The sequence below is a fragment of the Papio anubis genome, chromosome 6 (assembly GCF_008728515.1).
Source record: "Papio anubis isolate 15944 chromosome 6, Panubis1.0, whole genome shotgun sequence".
NCBI lineage: Eukaryota > Metazoa > Chordata > Mammalia > Primates > Cercopithecidae > Papio > Papio anubis.
Window position 1 is genome coordinate 145684992 of NC_044981.1, and position 17803 is coordinate 145702794.

General features: G+C 39.3%; 1 protein-coding gene across 2 annotated transcripts in view; it reads right to left on the reverse strand.

The window, feature by feature from the left end:
• DCBLD1 (discoidin, CUB and LCCL domain containing 1) overlaps positions 1 to 17803 on the reverse strand; it is a 68099-nt gene that overhangs the window by 37239 nt on the left and 13057 nt on the right. For both annotated transcript variants that reach the window (XM_031667468.1, XM_031667469.1), the window contains exon 2: positions 9355 to 9567. In XM_031667468.1, coding sequence (XP_031523328.1) covers positions 9355 to 9567 — 213 coding nt within the window. The remainder of the gene's footprint in view (positions 1 to 9354; positions 9568 to 17803) is intronic.

Genomic DNA, 17803 nt, shown 5'->3' on the forward strand with positions numbered 1-17803 from the left:
CCAAGTCTGAAATCCTCTTGATTCTCTGGCAATCTGACAGTCTGTACAACAATGTATAGTACTTCTCTATTCTCCTGGACTGTGTGCCCAAAACTCTGGACATTACAAGGCAATGATGGTTTGGTTAAAAACTGTTCCAAGTCACTTCAGATGAGTATAAGGCTTTTATCTTAAAACTGATAGAACTAAATTATTGTTTTATCTAGAGAAGAGACATGTTTAAAGAACAGTATGTATGCCATTAGAGAAATTAAGAAACCTCTTTCTCTTAGTAGTATTATTTCTGATTTTTTTTTTTTTTAACCACCATACTGTCAGTGGTAAAAACCACTGAGAGATCAAGTAAAAACCTACTCCTGAAAGATCTGTCATAAATCAACACCACCACCACCACAAAACCTCCAGAAAACCCTCGTTAACATTCTGGAGCATCATCTGACGCACACAATTCTTTCTTACGACAGATAAGAACATGCTTGATTGACCTAAGTGACCCTCCCTGGTAGTACATGTGGGTGGAGCCAGCCACATGGAATATTCCGCTGCCAGGAAAGTGGTATTCCTCGTGGCCCAGATCTGTGCTCAGAGGCGTGCTGATAAAACAATCTCCAGAAATGCTGAAGCTGCAAACACCACTAGATTTGTGTCCATTTTCGATGTGTTTCTCTGATGCCGTCAAATCGCAGATTTGTCCTTGCTTGCTAATTGCAGTAGGGTCATTGTACAAAATTACAGAATTGTCAAGGCCATTTTCTTTGAAAAGGAGAGAAATTAGCATAAAAAAGGGATATTCCTGAACTGTGCCATTAAAACCATAGTCACGTAACAGTAAGTGGTATCCCTGGAGAATTTTGGTCTCTCATTCCCGCACAAAAATCAGTGGCAGATGATAAATGAACCAGGCGGCTTCTTAGACAAAGGTGCAGCTTTCCTTGGGGCTACAGGACCCAGGTCAAGAAGTGTGTCAACGCAGGGAGTTCACTACCCACTTAAGCCATTACTTCTCTCCCAATGAAAGATGGCAATTACTGAAACTGAATCACAGTGAGTCTCCAGGGAAGTATTTATGGGGAAAGAGGAGGAGGAACCCAATAGCGTTTTCTCCTTGAGGCTTATGGTTGTGTTAAAAAATACCTAGAGTAAAGCATTCTGGTTGATATAACATTTTATATGTTCAAGATTCTTTCTGAATTCTATCTTGGCATAAAAGGCAAAACAAAACAAAGATAAAGCAGTCCCTCTCAATAATTTCCACCAAAGTAGCCTCAACCATAGAGGAGGACGCACTTCTAGGGTGTTTGCAGCCCAAAACACTCTCTGTGAGCTGGAAATTTCTTTGAAGTCTATTTGTTTTATCTTTAAAAGCCATAAACATTTTTCATTCTACTTCATAATATGTCTCAGAGACATATAAACCATTTGTAAAACCGAGACTGTCAATCTTGGGCTTTTCCCTCCTTGGGATTTAAAAAACTTCAACAGATAAGATGTAATGAGTCGATCTTACTGCAATATGTCAGATAGGTATCATTCTAAAAAATGGCATGCAGAAACCTGTTGTGATTAGGAGTCTAAACACTTAGTATTATTTCCAACTATTCCTATTTCTCTCATTGCTAGTGTACCACAAACATTAACAGCTGACTTCACATCATTGTACTTGTAAGTCACTGACAAAGCTTAAAAAGATAGTGATTGGAAGTGGAAGTACAGAAAATGGAGGAGAACAATTTTTGAACTTCCTGGTACAAATCATGATGCAGAACACAACCAATTTAACTGACTACAATTAGGATCCTATAGTAAAGAGTTTCTTTTTTTTTTTTTTTTTTTTTGAGACGGAGTCTGGCTCTGTGGCCCAGGCTGGAGTGCAGTGGCCGGATCTCAGCTTACTGCAAGCTCCGCGTCCTGGGTTTACGCCATTCTCCTGCCTCAGCCTCCCGAGTAGCTGGGACTACAGGCGCCCGCCATCTCGCCCGGCTAGTTTTTTGTATTTTTTTAGTAGAGACGAGGTTTCACCGGGTTGGTCTCGATCTCCTGACCTCGTGATCCGCCCGTCTCGGCCTCCCAAAGTGCTGGGATTACAGGCTTGAGCCACCGCGCCCGGCCTAGTAAAGAGTTTCTTTCTGTCACTGCCACCATGCCTCCTCTTAGCATTTTGACTAAGAAACATTTTTTGAACTTTAAACTTGTACTGGAACTCTATGTAAGTGATTTCTCAGACTCCCACTTTATTCTCCGGATACTCCTGTGGGGAGGCCTGGAGAAGTTTCCATTTCTTCCAGCAAGTGACGAACAAGAACTACAACTCAGGTCTTCTTATGCACAAGCCGCAGGTCAGATGGCTTTCAACACAAACACTGAATCGGATGGTGCAGTGCTTAAGAGCAGGGCCTCTGAGCATTTGAGCAGACTTGAATCCCAGGTCCCACTAAGTGATCTTATAAGCATGTTAGTTGGCCTTTTTTGAGCTTCAGTTTCCTTATGTGTAAAGGTTGGTAACAGGACCTGTCTCACAGGGCTGTTATAAGGGTTAAATGAGTTAGTAACGCTAAGGTACTAAGCCCAGTGCATTGCACATAGTTGAATGCTCACTCACAGGCACCTTCCATATCATTACCTGGTCTTTTCCACATAATAAGCATAGTTTTAAAATTTTATGTAAACCAAAGCTTTCTTTAAATGCAGAGGGAATGTTTATAGAGGAATCTTAGTGTAAATTTCCCCACAGTGTGAATACTGACACTCCAATTTATCTTTTGTAAAAACCCAGATTTTTAAATATGTTTGCCAAAATCAAGCTACTTATAATCTCAGTCCTTGAACACTGACTGAGCAACTGCAATTGTAAGACTATGATAAATAATAGGTGAATAAAACAGGATGAATAAAATGTAATTCCTGGCTCAGGGCACCCTATATCTGACAGAGAAGCTACAATAATTATCCCAACCCGAAACTGATGCTCTACTGAAACTTTAGAAAGAGAACATGAGCACAGAAAAGGGACAAACTGATGAACATCAGAAAAGGTTCTAAGGCAGACAGCTCTGAATTTGAAACTTGAAGGGTTTACTTTTACATGTGTGTGTGGGTGTGTGTGTGGGGGGGTGTGTATTAGAAGGGACAGAAAAAGCAGGAAAAGAAGAAAAAGAGGGGGACATGGAAGGAATAACATCAACGACTGTAAAAATGTACTAGGCCATGAAACTGTATGATGCATTTGGGAAACGGCATGGAGATGAAGGACTCAGAAATGAGGCTAGAAATGAGAGTGAAGAAGAAAGCAAGACAATGCGTCAACGCTAAGCTAGCAAGTTTCTACAGACGGTGGGGCACAATTAACAATTTTTGAAATAAGGAAAGAAATTATTGCAACTGTATTTAATTACACAACATTAAATGGCCCAGAAGGAATTGAGACTGGTGAAAGCAGAGAGGAGAAAAATCAAGAGGTCCTTCAATGAGAAAGATATGCAAAGACGTACACTGGCAGTGGCAGTGAAGTAAATAAAATAGCCAAACTGAATATACTGTTGCTTGGAGAATATGTGTTCTCTGTTCATCTCATGAGACTGTAGAAAATCTGTTTATGGAGCTAGTTCTGGCTCAGTGAACCCTTGCCACCAGCTTGGCATGATTTGGGCAAACTCTTGGATTACCAGGAATCCACCAGGAGGAGTAGGGTAGGGTGTGCTGCTGGAGCTCAGCCTCTGTTTTGTGAACAGAGTGCTCAGGGTATTATGAGGAACAAGGGGCATCTTAGACAAACAATAAACAGTATGCAAGACAACTAAGGAGGAGGAAGAAGAAGAAGAGGGGACTGGGAAGAGGGAGAGGAAGAGTAAAGTAGAGGGGCAGAGGATAGGGGAGGAGGAGGAGGAGGAATAATAATGGCTAACGTTTACTTAGTGCTTACTATGTACCAGGTATCGTTCTTTAAAGTCATATATAAGTGTGCCAGTCAACTATGTGTGGTAGATACTATTATTTTGCCCACTTTATTTTGAGACAGTGTCTCTGTCTGTCACTCAGGTTGGAGTGTAGTGGCACGATCATGGCTCACTGTAGCCTGGATCGCCTGAATTCAAGTGATCCTCTTGCCTCAACCTCCCAAGTAGCTGGGACTACGGGCATGCACTACCATGCCTAGCTAATCTTTGTATTTTTCATAGAGACAGGCGATTGCCATATTGTCCAGTCTAGCCTCAAACTCCTAAGCTCAAGTGATTCGTCCACCTCAGCCTCTCAAAGTGCTGAGATTACAGGCATGAGACGTCGCACCTGGCCTGCTCATTTTAAATATGAGGGAATAGAGACACAGAAAGGTTAAATAATTTGCTCAAGGTCAAGCAATTTAGAAATAAGCAGTAAAGGCCAGGCGTGGTGGCTCACACCCGTGAGTAGGCAGGAATTTGAGGCAAGGGAGTCCAATTACAGAGTTTGTGCTCCTAAACGTAATATCGAGGCAGCAACAAAAATTTCAATTCATTTTCAAGGCCAGCCTGGTTTTATTGATCCACACTGATCCAGGTGGGAAAGTCTAGAGTCTCCATCAGAACAAGCTCCTTTGAGACCCTGAGATGCCTATGAAGACTGGCCAGTGTCTGGTTCCTGCCAAGACTGCTCCAACAGCTCTTCAGGCAGTCCCCGAACCACCCCGAACTCCATCCAGTCTGGAGGTCACCTTTCAGGGGGAAACTCAGACTCAACCTTCTTGAAAGATCAGGAAAACAGAAATGACCTCCTCTGAGGTCCCTACCGGCAGTGGGGGCAAAAACAAACCTCTGAGCGAATATTCCAGTCTAAGTCCATTCTAGTCAGTAAGACTAGAAATGGAATTTACCCAGAGGGGAAGTCAAGGTTACAAGCTCACTAAAGGGCTGTAAAATTAAGAGTAGTATCTTCAGTATGAAGGCAAAGCCTTCCCTCTTCAGTCTTCTAAATAAATACAACATTATATATTTAATATTTTAAATCTGTGTATATTAGTGTGACACAACGCCTGAATCAGCAGCTATTTTTCCTCAAAGTTTAAGATATTTCAGTGTTTTATATAACTAACCTTCTGTTATTTTACCACATATATGTAAAATGAGGGAGGGGGGAACTGAGAACAGGACCAAGGCAGTCATCTTAAATGTCTTATACAATATGTTTAAATTTAAAGAGATGTTCTTTAATAAACTACTTGTCTGAATCTTCAAATTCCAGGTTTCAAAGTGTGTTCAATCCTAGAACAGCCTGGGTAGGCTACCTTAATCAACTTTCTATTATCTTATGTGCCCAGATTTCTCCAAAATTGTCTTCTACAAAAAGGCAACACCTTATATTTGAGTCCTTTCAAAGTTTCATATGACATGGGCCTCTCTGAAGAACAAAGAACTCCTCCAGGAAGACACTTCAGCTTGAAATAACCTAAAAATCAACGCAGTTTTGATTGAAAAAAGAAGAGTCATGTAATCAAATAGTCAAGAGGGAAGCAAAGAAATTTAATGCAGATTTAGTTCTCATTCTTGAAGGGACACATGACCTCATAATTTCTAATGTTAGAAACTGTCATAAGCAAGCCTTTTAAAGATTTCTTTAAAAAGTAGTAGTATTATGTCTGCCCAGAATACATAATCTGAATTCAATCACGAGGAAACATCAAACCAACTGAATTGACAGACATTCTGTAAAATAACTGGTCAGTATTCTCAAAAGATAAAGGAAGACTGAGAAGTCAGGACAAGTAACTGCTTTATGATCCTGAATTGGACCACAGACTGGAAAACGGATATTAGCATTTTTTCAAAGGGAGTCTCAGTTACTTTGGTCTGTTAAACAAAAACCTAGAATTCCCCTAGCTATAGTGAAAATGATGTCTACTAAGAAAAGCATGATACTTCTTAAAGATTTTTTTGTTTTGTTTTGGCCAGCATAATATTAATAGCACACATATCTTAGTGTCTTAATTCAGTCATAGGCATACAAGTACATTCTTCTAATGGATTCTTGAATCTGAAAGATCAGCCGTAATCATATGACAAACAGAAGAATAATCCCATTTTGTCTGTATTAGGAAACAGTGAGATCAAGTGCATATTTTGCTAGATTACTGTGAAAGTTGTTGTGGGTGTTTACACTTGTTTACAACGCATTTTTGCTAGCAAGAATGTGAATTATCAAAATACCCAAAGTATATAAACCAAATATTTAAAACAAAATTGACATGGTGGGGAACCATTAAACATTAACTGCATAATGATGAACACTATACAACTTTAGCATATTCACAATGGTTAGTGTTATCACAAGTATGTCCACTCTTGGCAGAGCTTGCAAACATTAATGCCAGGAAACATTATTCTTTTTCAAAACATTTACTCCACATTCAAATTCTGATAGTTTTAAGTTTTAAAATCCTTTGGCAGTGGGTTTTAACAATTAGTTGGTTAATAAAAAATATCGGGCAGGATAAACTAAAACGATTCTGCTGTTTCTGCCACACATATAATCATTAGAAGCCATCATATTTTGGAATTAAAGGTGGTATTCCATAACACGCCTTCTCTCCCTGCTGAATTTCAGCAGACATTCCCCTCTCTCACTGGTTCAGGCAATATAGCTCTAGATCCTTGGGAGTCTGCAAGGGTACTAGGGCCCTGCTTCCGCAGCCATGCCAGATCCTGTGGCCACATCAGCTTGCAGAGGTGCCTCCCACCCTTCCACGCTTCCAGGAAGCTGGGCAACAGCTGCACAGGAATGTCCACTCTCTGAGCGCCAGCAACTGAAAGACAAAGCACTTCTGTCTCCTCCTCCTTCTGCATTCCTGGAGGATGTTCAAACAGACCAGGGGTTTATTTAACTAAGTTAAAATATAGGTCGGGTTAGTGTTTTTGGTCACCGGAAATCTTTAAAGTAGCCACAAAAGAGAGAAATTCTGAGCATCATTACATAGTTTATCTTAAGCACATCCTCAATCAAAAATACTACTGACTTCTTGTGTTTTAGACGAAATTGCCGCATAGTGTAATAATGGGCTAGTCCACCCGGGAAGGATGATAGTGCAATGTGGTTTTTTGGTGATGGTGAAACCAGGAGACAACAGCAGTGGGAGTAGGTGTCTTGCAGCCACAGAGACACAGATATAAATCTCTCTTTCACCCCAGTCGTACACTCTTGGGATCTTGGGCATGTTAACCTAATCACACTGTGCCTCAGTTTCCCTATCTGTGGAAGGCATTGATTATTTACCTTGGAAGGTGGATTAGGGGATTCTAGACAATATATGTAAGAGCCAAGCAGGTGCCTGGCATACAATAGGCACTGAATATATTTATTTCTATAATGAGTATACATTTTATTTCCAAAAGACAAACATTCAATTTATATAGAAAAAAATTCAAGGAGAAAAATTACTTGGCTTTATTGCTATGAATGAATTGCAATTCATTATTCATTTTCTAGTGAGGCATCTAAGCTTGAAAGCTCAAGAATCTAGAAATGAGGAGGCAGATCATGATCACCTTGCAAGCTGGCTTGAGATATGTAGTTAATTCCATTATTTTCTGTCTTTTTTCTCTTATAATATAGAGATGGGGGTCTCACCATGTTACCCAGGCTAGATTGCTTGAACTCCTGAGCTCAAGCCATCATTCCTCCTAGGCCTCCCAGCGTTAGGATTACAGGCATAAGCCACCGCCCCTGACCTTTTCTGCCTTTGTGTATATTTATGAACATACCTCAAAGATGATGGAGGAAACTCCCTGGTGTGGGAAAGCCACATCCATTCTCCACATCCTGCTTTGGGAGGATTTGCTTCCCTTAGTTGCTCTCACTTCAGCCTCTGACGTGACAGTCTTATGCAACAGAATGATTCCTCCACTGTTATGTCAGCAGGTGGAATGAAATGCTCATCTTCCGGGCAAGGCAGATGCTTCCCCAAAGAGACCCGTGTGGAAAAGCTGCTTCCGGCCCTGCAGCACTTTGCACCACTTTTCACACTGCGTCTCTGACACTCACCCCCTCCTCAAAATCTGAAAGAAACCTCCTGGCTATTGAGGGACTCCCTGACAAATGCCTCCATAAGTTAACACACATTAGATTACCAGAGGTAATGGAACAATAAGTGTTCCCAGGGGCCTTCAGCATCCCTGGAAGTGTCATCCTGCCCATTTGAGTCAAACTACAGTTAAAAAGTTACCAACAATTATATGGAAATTACCATCTTGACTCTGTCGGAGTAACTCAACCATCATTAAACAGACAATGTTCCTAGGGTTTAAAAATCGATCTTAGATCTTTTTATCCCATGGGAGCTGGTTTAGATCTCTGAATTGTCACAAGGCTTGTCTGGGCTTCTAAACTGTAGGAAGAGGCAGCAGGAGTGAGGAAGCAACTCTGAGTGCAAAGATCAAGACAGGTGAGAAAGCTGTGAGTGTCTGAGAAATTATCAGTAGAGCTAGCAGGCAGACAGGATTTTACCTAAAACGTGTATCATTTTTAAAGTTGTGTGCACAGAGAATTTCACAAAATCTCTATACTCAAAAGAATGTATGCAAGATTTTGTTATCGTTTTCGAACTGCCCAATTTCCTTGGGCTTAGGATCAAAGGGTCATTGTGACTGTGATTTCAGGTTCCAGAGGGCTAACAGCACATCTCACAGCACAAAACACTAAATTTCAAAGGCTACTCAGGAAACTGAGCTTTGCACTTGCCGTTTTCTTCCCCAGAAAACTCTGAACCCAGTCATACCTAAACAGTCCATTCCCTTACCTCGTTTTGGGTCTCTGCTCAAATGTCCACTTACTGATGATGCCTCCCTACCATCCCATTGGAAGTGGCACAAAAACAAAGGCAGGCTCTACATCACCTTTGGATGCCTTCGTTTTTGTTATTCCTTTTCTTTCTCACCATCTCTCATACTACAGATATATTTGCTTATTTTCTACCTTCCTCTCCCCGCAGATGCAAGTTTCATAAAGGAACTTTGTTTTTTCACTGTTACACTCCAGTTCCTGACAGAGTACCTGAAACATAGTCACTCTTCTATTCAATAAATATTTGTCAAATGAATAATGAACTGTAGATGGTTTACCAAATGTCACGTATCTCCAATTCTCTCCCCAGCAGCACTGACACTCACTCAAAGGTTCTGAGACACACACAAGGTTGACATCTCCTTAGATGTCTTTTGCTATTTCAGCTTAGGAAGTAAATGTATTCTTCTAAGTTCCCCCCAAGAGCTTACACAAGCAAGTTTCTCTTCTAATCTTCTCGGGATATACTGTTCATTAACAAACCACTTGCCCTTCTCTGCAAATATCGAAAATTTTGATGCTCAGAGAAACCCCGGTCTCTTTTCTTACCATATTGATCTGAAGAGCTGGTGAAGAGAAGATAGTCAGAAGCACAGGTCTGGGATTCGATATCCAAATCTCCCAACCTCAGAATCAGTCTTTTCCCCTTTGGTACTGTAATTGTCTTTTCACAAACAGTGTGATTGGGGTAGGTCCCGGGATAATTCTTAGATGTCATTGTACCACTATCCTGATAAGTCACTAGGTGTCCACAGCCATCACCTGGTAAAGAAAAAAAGGCGGGGGGGAATAAAAGAAGAAAAGGTAATTAATTCTTACTGAGGACTGAGAGTCCAATACAATCTCCAAGCTACGTATTTTATTGTTTTGGGGGAGAAGGAAAACCAAAAAACAAAAAAGAAGATTGAATTATTAAAACAATATCTATTGTTATTTCATCTCTTGTTTTCCAGTTTTATCTTCTTGTTGATCAAAATGTTTCACATATTAGAATGGAAAGCCCTTAGGAAACAAATCATTTAATCATTATTTTTTTCTAATAATCTATTCACCCATCCAAACTTGCTAAGCAGGCCTTGCATGCATTTGCCAAGCCACTCCCAAAGTCAATGTCATATAATAATTTACAATGGAGAAAAAATATTATTCACTGTAGAAGGTGGTTGTGCTGATTAAATGAGATAAAGTACAGAAAATGCTCCTGTCAGAATCTGAGGCTTAAGCTGACATAACTCGGTTTAGCTGCAAGTTATTTAGCTGGGGACTGGGCCTAATAATCATTTGAAATGTATGTCGTAGTTAATGACAGTCACAGATTCTAAGGTTCCTCATAGACTTGGGATGTACAATCAGAAAACGTCAAGGATCTACTCTGTTGAGTGCTTTTCATAACCAGACATGGTGTTAAAAGCTGGGAACACAAAAGCAGCACTTGTTACCTCATAGAACTCAGAGTAAAATGGCAAATAGTCACACATTCAGATAACTATAATTCTAGGTGCTATGTGTTATATACATCAGGGGTCTAAACAAAATGCAAAGGAGAGAGGCAAGAAAGAATGTTTCAGCAAATTACCAGCATTTCATCAAAACAAGACATTATCTGAAGACTTTTCTGAATAGGGAAGTTCACCTATTAACCTACAAGTTGTTCTAGTTGATTAAAGTGACCAAGTCGATCACACAACTATCTAAGGACATGCACAACTAGGTGGGCTGCAAGGAGAATGAGCATACGCTGCATTTAGGTTGCAAAATGCCTGTGGTTAGTAGAGCTTCATGTTTCAAAGCAAAAATTTCTGGTCTCAGCTGGAGGGAGAGAGGCAGAAAGCTGCTGAAGTAGGAACTCTCAAAGGTAGTAAAATAAGACCTCTCCATCCCAAAGTCTCTGATGGAGAAGCCTCAACTTGGGTATACTGGGAATCTGAGGACTTCAAAGCAGCCTTCTTCCCTCTCAGCATCTTCCCCAGTTAGAGTTGGATTCACCTGGAGTCTTCCTTTATTCCACTTCCTTCTTGCCTTGAGGTGTCGGGGCCAAATGGTAATAGAGGTTTATCAAAATAAATAAATAAATAAATAAAAACTCCAGAATCTACGTCATCTCAACAGCCAAGGCCTAGGGAAAGGATCTACCCATTATCCAGAAACTCCCACAAGATTCCTGGCAGCCCCTGAAAGGGGGCTGAATTGGGGAAGTAGAGTTGGCTTTAATGGATCAATGGGTTAAGGAGTGCCGGGGGGGAAATTTAGACAGCCAAGATAAAACTACTATGAAGCCCTGAGATCTAGGCAGAATTAGTGAAATTTACATAGTAGGCAACAAGGACACATGGAATTTTTGGAGTAGGAAGATAACAAAAGAGGTATTAGAAAAAGATGATCAACCTGGCTGGACAATGCTACAGGAACTAGAATGGGTACAGAATCTGGAACAGAGGAGCAGTAGGCGGGCTAGCAACGGGGGTGGCTGGAACAGGAAGGAATACAATAGAAAACAGGGAAATTCTTGAGACAAAATCAACAGACTCAGGTTTTGGGGAATTATAGTGGGAAGGACAAGAGAAGAAAAAACACCAAGGCCTTGTTCAGTTCAGAAATGACTGGAACACCGAGGCCAATATAAACAGCAAAAAGAGTCCAGAGAGGGAGCAGGTTTAGGGATAAAGGTTGTAAGTTTGGTTAAGTGTGAGGTGACAGCTAAATTCCTTGGGCTCCCTGGCAGTTGGTAAACATAAAATTGCCAAGAATTAAATGAAAATGATACTAGAGAGAAGCATACTGTGCAGGAGCACACAGTGCACAGGGCTTTGATTTAAAATCTGAATTATTTGTTGACTTTAAAGGGCTTTAATAAAAAATACAATTATAGTTTCTCTTTAAAACTGAAGGACAAACTGTGAGTGGTGGCTCATGCCTGTAATCCCAGCATTTTGGGAGGCCAAGGTGGGCGAATCACCAGAAGTCAGGAATTCGAAACCAGCCTGGCCAACGTGGTGAAACCCTGTGTCTACTAAAAATACAAAAATTAGCCAGGCGTGGTAGTGCGAGCCTGTAATCTCAGCTACTTGGGAAGCTGAGGCTGGAGAATCGCTTGAACCCAGGAGGCAGAGGTTGCAGTGAGCTGAGATCCTGCCACTGCACTCCAGCCTGGGTGACAGAGTGAGATTCCATCTCAACAACAACAACAAAAAAAACTGAAAGACGTGGCAACCACATGATTGGGCATTCTCACAGGGCTAGTGATATAGTGGCTGTCCCTTAAAAGGAGCCAAACACCTTAGTTCTTCACCAGGTCCTTGTTACTTCTATTACCTGCCCTACCTTTGTAAGCATGTATTTTGAGCACTCCCATAAAGCAATCCTAGGGTAATTAGTACAAACGAATATGCATCTAAATATAAACACAACACAACCTCTCCAGGCCACCAAGAAATCTCCTGTTCAAATATATAAATGTCACTTTTCTTAGGACTATGAAATTCTCCTTTCATAAAAGAAGAGAAAAACTTTTTTTTTCCAGAAAACACAGTTAAATAAAATAAGGAGCAATTATATGAATCAACCTACATGTGACTATCATATTCTAAATTTTATTTTTTTAAAGTAACATGTGTCAGCAAAGGAAAATCTTAGGGTGTCACTTTTTTCTTTGAGACGGAGTCTCGCTCTGTCGCCCAGGCTGGAGTGCAGTGGCAGGATCTCAGCTCACTGCAACCTCTGCTTCCTGGGTTCAAGCCATTCTCCTGCCTCAGCCTCCTGAGTAGCTGGGATTACAGGCGCCCGCCACCACGCCGGACTAATTTTTTGTATTTTTAGTAGAGACGGGGTTTCACTGTGTTAGCCAGGATGGTCTCGATCTCCTGACCTTGTGATCCGCCCACCTCGGCCTCCCAAAGTGCTGGGATTACAGGTGTGAGCCACTGCACCCGGCCAGGGTATCACTTTTATTCAGCCCTGTAATTATATTTCTCTTCCACCACTTCCACTCTAAGGCCCAAGAGGAAACTTCTTTACCCAGCAATGCTGGCACAAGGCAGGCAAGTTCAAATCGTCAACATTTCCATCGTTACTTTGCCTGGGGATCTGTACTTCCTTGGGAAAATTTCTCTCTTCCATTAACTATCAGAACAAAACCCCATGAGTCTTTGTTCTGCCAAAGACCTGAATCGCAAAATAAGTGCTGAGTCCTAATTTATTAAAAAGCAAACTGTCATCAGAAGTTCTAATATCACTCTAACCTATGGAAGTAGACTATTTATGGAGTTTTCTGTGGCAAGACTAATATAATAAGTTTATTCCATGGGTATTAACCACATCAGGAATTTCCCACAGTTTGGGTGATTTCAAACGATTAGGTAGAAAGATGCCAAAGGGTAAAATGAAAAACTGCTAGGGAGACAAAATGCCTACAATGTCATGTGTTGAAGAAGGGAGATGCATACACATGAAAACCAATAGAGAAGCATTATTTATTTACTTTTGAGATGGATTTTCGCTCTTGTTGCCCAGGTTGGAATGCAATCTCATCTCACTGCAACCTCCGCCTCCTAGGTTCAAGTGATTCTCCTGCCTCAGCCTCCTGAGTAGCTGGGATTACAGGCAGGCACCACCGTGCCCAGCTAATTATATTTTTAGTAGAGATGGGGAGAAGCATTATTCTTATGACCTCATTCTGACACTCAGGTAGCCTATCTCTCATAGCCTGACTCTCTAATTGACAATAACTGACAAAGAAGACAAAAGTTACTTAAAAATCGATTTGTTTATCTTCTTTGTCTTATGTATCAATGTCAGTATCCTGGTTGTGATATGGTATTGTAGTTTGTAAAGATGTTTTAATTGAGGGAAACTGGGTAAAAGGTATACAATATCTCTCTGTGTTCTTCCAATTGCATGTGATCTACAATGATCTGAAAATAAAAAGGCTAATTAAAGAATTGAAAAAAGAATGTAAATCAAGTTTGCCTGGCTGGGGATGGAAGTGAGGAGGCTTTTACTTTTTCTATTTTATACTTTTTTATACTCTTTGTATTTTGTTATCCTGTATGCTTTTTCTTTTTTCTTTTTTTCTTTTTTTTTTTTTTTTTTTGAGACAGGGTCTCATTCTGTTACCCAGGCTGGAATGCAGTGGCACAATCACTGCTCCCTGCACCCTCGACCTCTGGGGCTCAAGCAATCTTCCCACTTCAGCCTTCCAAGTAGCTGGAACTACAGGCGCACACCACCACACCCAGCTGATTGTTTTTGTTTTGGTAGAGACAGGGGCTACACTATGCTGCCCAGGCTGGTCTGGAACTCCTAGGCTCAAGCGATCCTCTCGCCTTGGCCTCCCAAAATGCTGGGATTACAGGTGTGTGCCACTGCACCTGGCCTAATTTTTTTTTAATTAAAGCATTTAAACAGATCTGCAATAAAAAGATCTCTATGAAATACAGTTGACCTAGTTTCTTCAGGATTGAATTAAATGAAGAGGCACACATAAAGAAGTGTTTATTTTAGATTTAAAAGACACTTATGTGCCATAACAATTAAGTGAGACTTGCTTGAATCCTGATTTGAAAAACCAGCCTTATAAAATCTTTTAAATAGATAATTGGGATATTAAATAATTTCAGATAATTATTAATTTTATTAGGTGAGATAGTAGTATCGAGGCTACATAAGAAAATGCCATTTTTTTGAGAGATGCCTACTGACATATGTAGGGCTGAAATGACATAAGGTCTGGGATTTGCCTTAAAACACCTGGAAAAAAAGGGGAGAAGCAGAATAAATGAAAAAATATGGAGAAATGTTGACAGTTGCTATAGCTGAATGATGAGGGCTCACGGTTCTAAGAATATTAAAATTAAAAATTAAAAGAAATATTAAATTAAAATATTAAAAATTAAAAGAAATAAAGATCCATCTTTAAGGGAAAAAAATAAAACCACGGTCTTATGACTAAACTCCAAGTAGGGTTGTGGGCAGTGACACAGTAAAGTGCCACCTATCTAACATCAAAATAGGGGGAACGGGCAATGAAAAGGGGAGGAGGAAGTTTTGCCATACGGAATCTGACCACTCTTCAAAGTGGCTACTACACAATGTTTATCTGTTCCTTCCTTTCGACTGTAATTTCTTGCCAAAGCACATGATGACTAAACTAAGTATCATTTCCTCCTCTTCTAGACTGAAAGCTCCTCTCGACTATAGAATACTTCCAGGGTGGTCTCTCTGTAATGGGCCTAAATCCTGGTGTCTGTTTGGAGCCACAGCTGGTTTGTGACACTGACCACCACTTCCTCAAAACAATGTACAAGAATAAAACTGATGTATGAAGCTTAGATTCTGGAAAAAGGTGCAAGTATTCATGAATATTTTAGAATTCCCAAAGTGATCTATGTATAGAATTTAAGTATACAGATTTTAATACTGAACATTTGGAAACAATCTAAATTAGAAAAGAACAGCCAAACTGATATCTCCAAGCAATGTGATGTTAAGGAAGTTACTCATGTTTTAGAAGAATATTTAACATAAAAACACTTTAAAACAGAATATATTGTCCACGCATAGATATGTAATATTTAAAGTGTTTACTTCTATGGTATAAGTTTACAAGTGATTTTCATTTTATTTATACATTTATCTTCTGAATTTTCTATAATATGAATACATATAAAGCAGAAAAATAATAAAATTAAACCTACCAAATTCACCTAACATTCTTTGTAACACTAAAGGCTACTTTCAACATTAGCCTCATAATACAGATAGGAAAAAGTCTCGGACTGTCATTAAAATTTCAGGAAACAAACAACTAGGAACTTAGTATACTGTAGTTCTCACTTCAAGAAGTCCACAGTCAAGAGGAGAAACATATATTAACAAGTAAATTATTGAGACTAACTTGACATGTACAAATATAGAGATATGGACTCAATATCTATTCTCCAAATGCCTGAAATTAATGGATAGGTCTCTACCTTTTAGCCTTTAACATCCGCTATTCAGGGATTGTGGATATACATGCTACTTTCTAAATAAGCTTAGAACAAATCCTAGATGCCTGTATACACAAGCCAATCCTTTATTTAGTCTACTTTGATTCCATCCACTACGAAAGGAAAACAATAACTTCCCTAAAAAACTACTTCCCTTTGATAAGAAATCATGTTCCACTAAAAGAAAAGCAAAAAGTAAGATATACCTGGTATGGACTAAGTTCTGCAATACTAGAAAGCATGATTAGACTTTAAAAGAAAACTTGTAACTGAATTGTACTTCTTGGAGAATGATTTGGGTGGAGTAAAATGAATAGTGCAAATACACTTTTTAGATTGATTATTAACTAGTCCCTAGAGTAAGACAGAAAACTCAAGCTTTTTAAAAAAATTATTATTATGGCCTATAGTTAAAACAGATTTTTTTTATCACACCCCAAGTAATCACATATGCATACACATGCATAAACAATGAACAAAAATTAAGTGATACAATTATTTTATTATATGTAATGCACTGTGATTATTTCCTATTCTATTAGGTTTCATTTTTGTTTTTGTTAAAGCATACTGGTTGTGCCTACTGAAGTGATTTCATCACCTATTAATGGGTCTCAACCTGCAACTTAGGAAAGAGTGCTCTAAAATATCACAAGAGTAAAACCATTTCTAGAAACATGATTTCATTAGTTGTATCCTTGCTCTTCTAATATTCAAGTTACAACAAGTCTCAACACATATACAATCATCCATGTGTGGGTGTGAGAAAATTTCTTCCCATGTCTAAGATCAAGTGAGCTCTTGATGACTACTATCTTTTCAACCACAAAGGAGAGCTTGCAGTTATTACAGAGTTTTGTCTGATGGTAGGGCAAACAGATTTTCCAAGGTATCATTAATTCCATTCTCAGCCTTAGAAACTTTGCTCTTCTTCAATTGTGCTTAGCTTTTTACCTTGTATGCTGTCAGAAGCAAAAGAAAAACAGGGGCAAAAGGGCCTCAGTTGCTATGTGAGGATGAACAAAGGCAAAACAGAACTTGTAATGAAAAAACCAAATAATTATTCAAAATATTTAGTTTTTCTGAAAGGAATAAAGATAATAATACTATGCTGAAAGAAGTTACAGCTATAGACTAGAAACACATGGCCATGTTTTATAAAACTGACAATCTCTTTCAACTTTATTCTCACCACATATAAAATAGATGCTAATGATATGACTAGTGATCTAATGAGGTTGATAATGCTGTTGACTCAGCAGATGAAACATTTGAAAGTAAAATAAAAGGAAACACAAGGAATCTGTCAAAAGTCTCTCCGTGGAAACTTTCAACATTCCTATCAGCTAAAAGTATCACTTAAAATAAATCAATCTGAATGTATGAAAATGAACCAAATCATTTCAAGAGGTCCTATCTATGATTCCTCTCTGATTCCCTAAATAATGTGGGATTACTTCCATCAGTGTCCAAAGACATCGATGATTACCATGTTAAAATATTTAAAAGATTCCTAATTTGCTGCCAATGGAAAAAAATCCCCAAATCTAGCCAATGCTATTCTTTAATGTGCTATATGTAAAATCAGTGAACACTGCAGTTCTTGGTCACTCTCCAGTCTTGAGACTTCTGCTGAAAAGCAAAAGATTAGTAGAAGGCTTGTGGATGTGGTGGAGGAGAGTTGACACACCTATCATTTCCTAATTCATAAATTATTTCCATATACTTGGGAGGTGACAGAGCATAACGGTTACAACCTGGATTCTGGCACAGCCCTGCCTAACACCGTTTTTGTGGCCTTGGGTGAGTCTTTTTACCTCTCTAAGGTAAAACTGAATTCCATCATCTGCAATATAAAGACAACAATAGTGCCCAATTTCATGAGCATTAAAAGGGAGAATGCTAATAAAAGCAAAGTATCAAGCAAAGAGGCAACCATATAGTAAAAGTTCAATACATTAACTGCTACTACTTTTATCTTAAAATTCTACACATTATTAAAGTATCAAAAA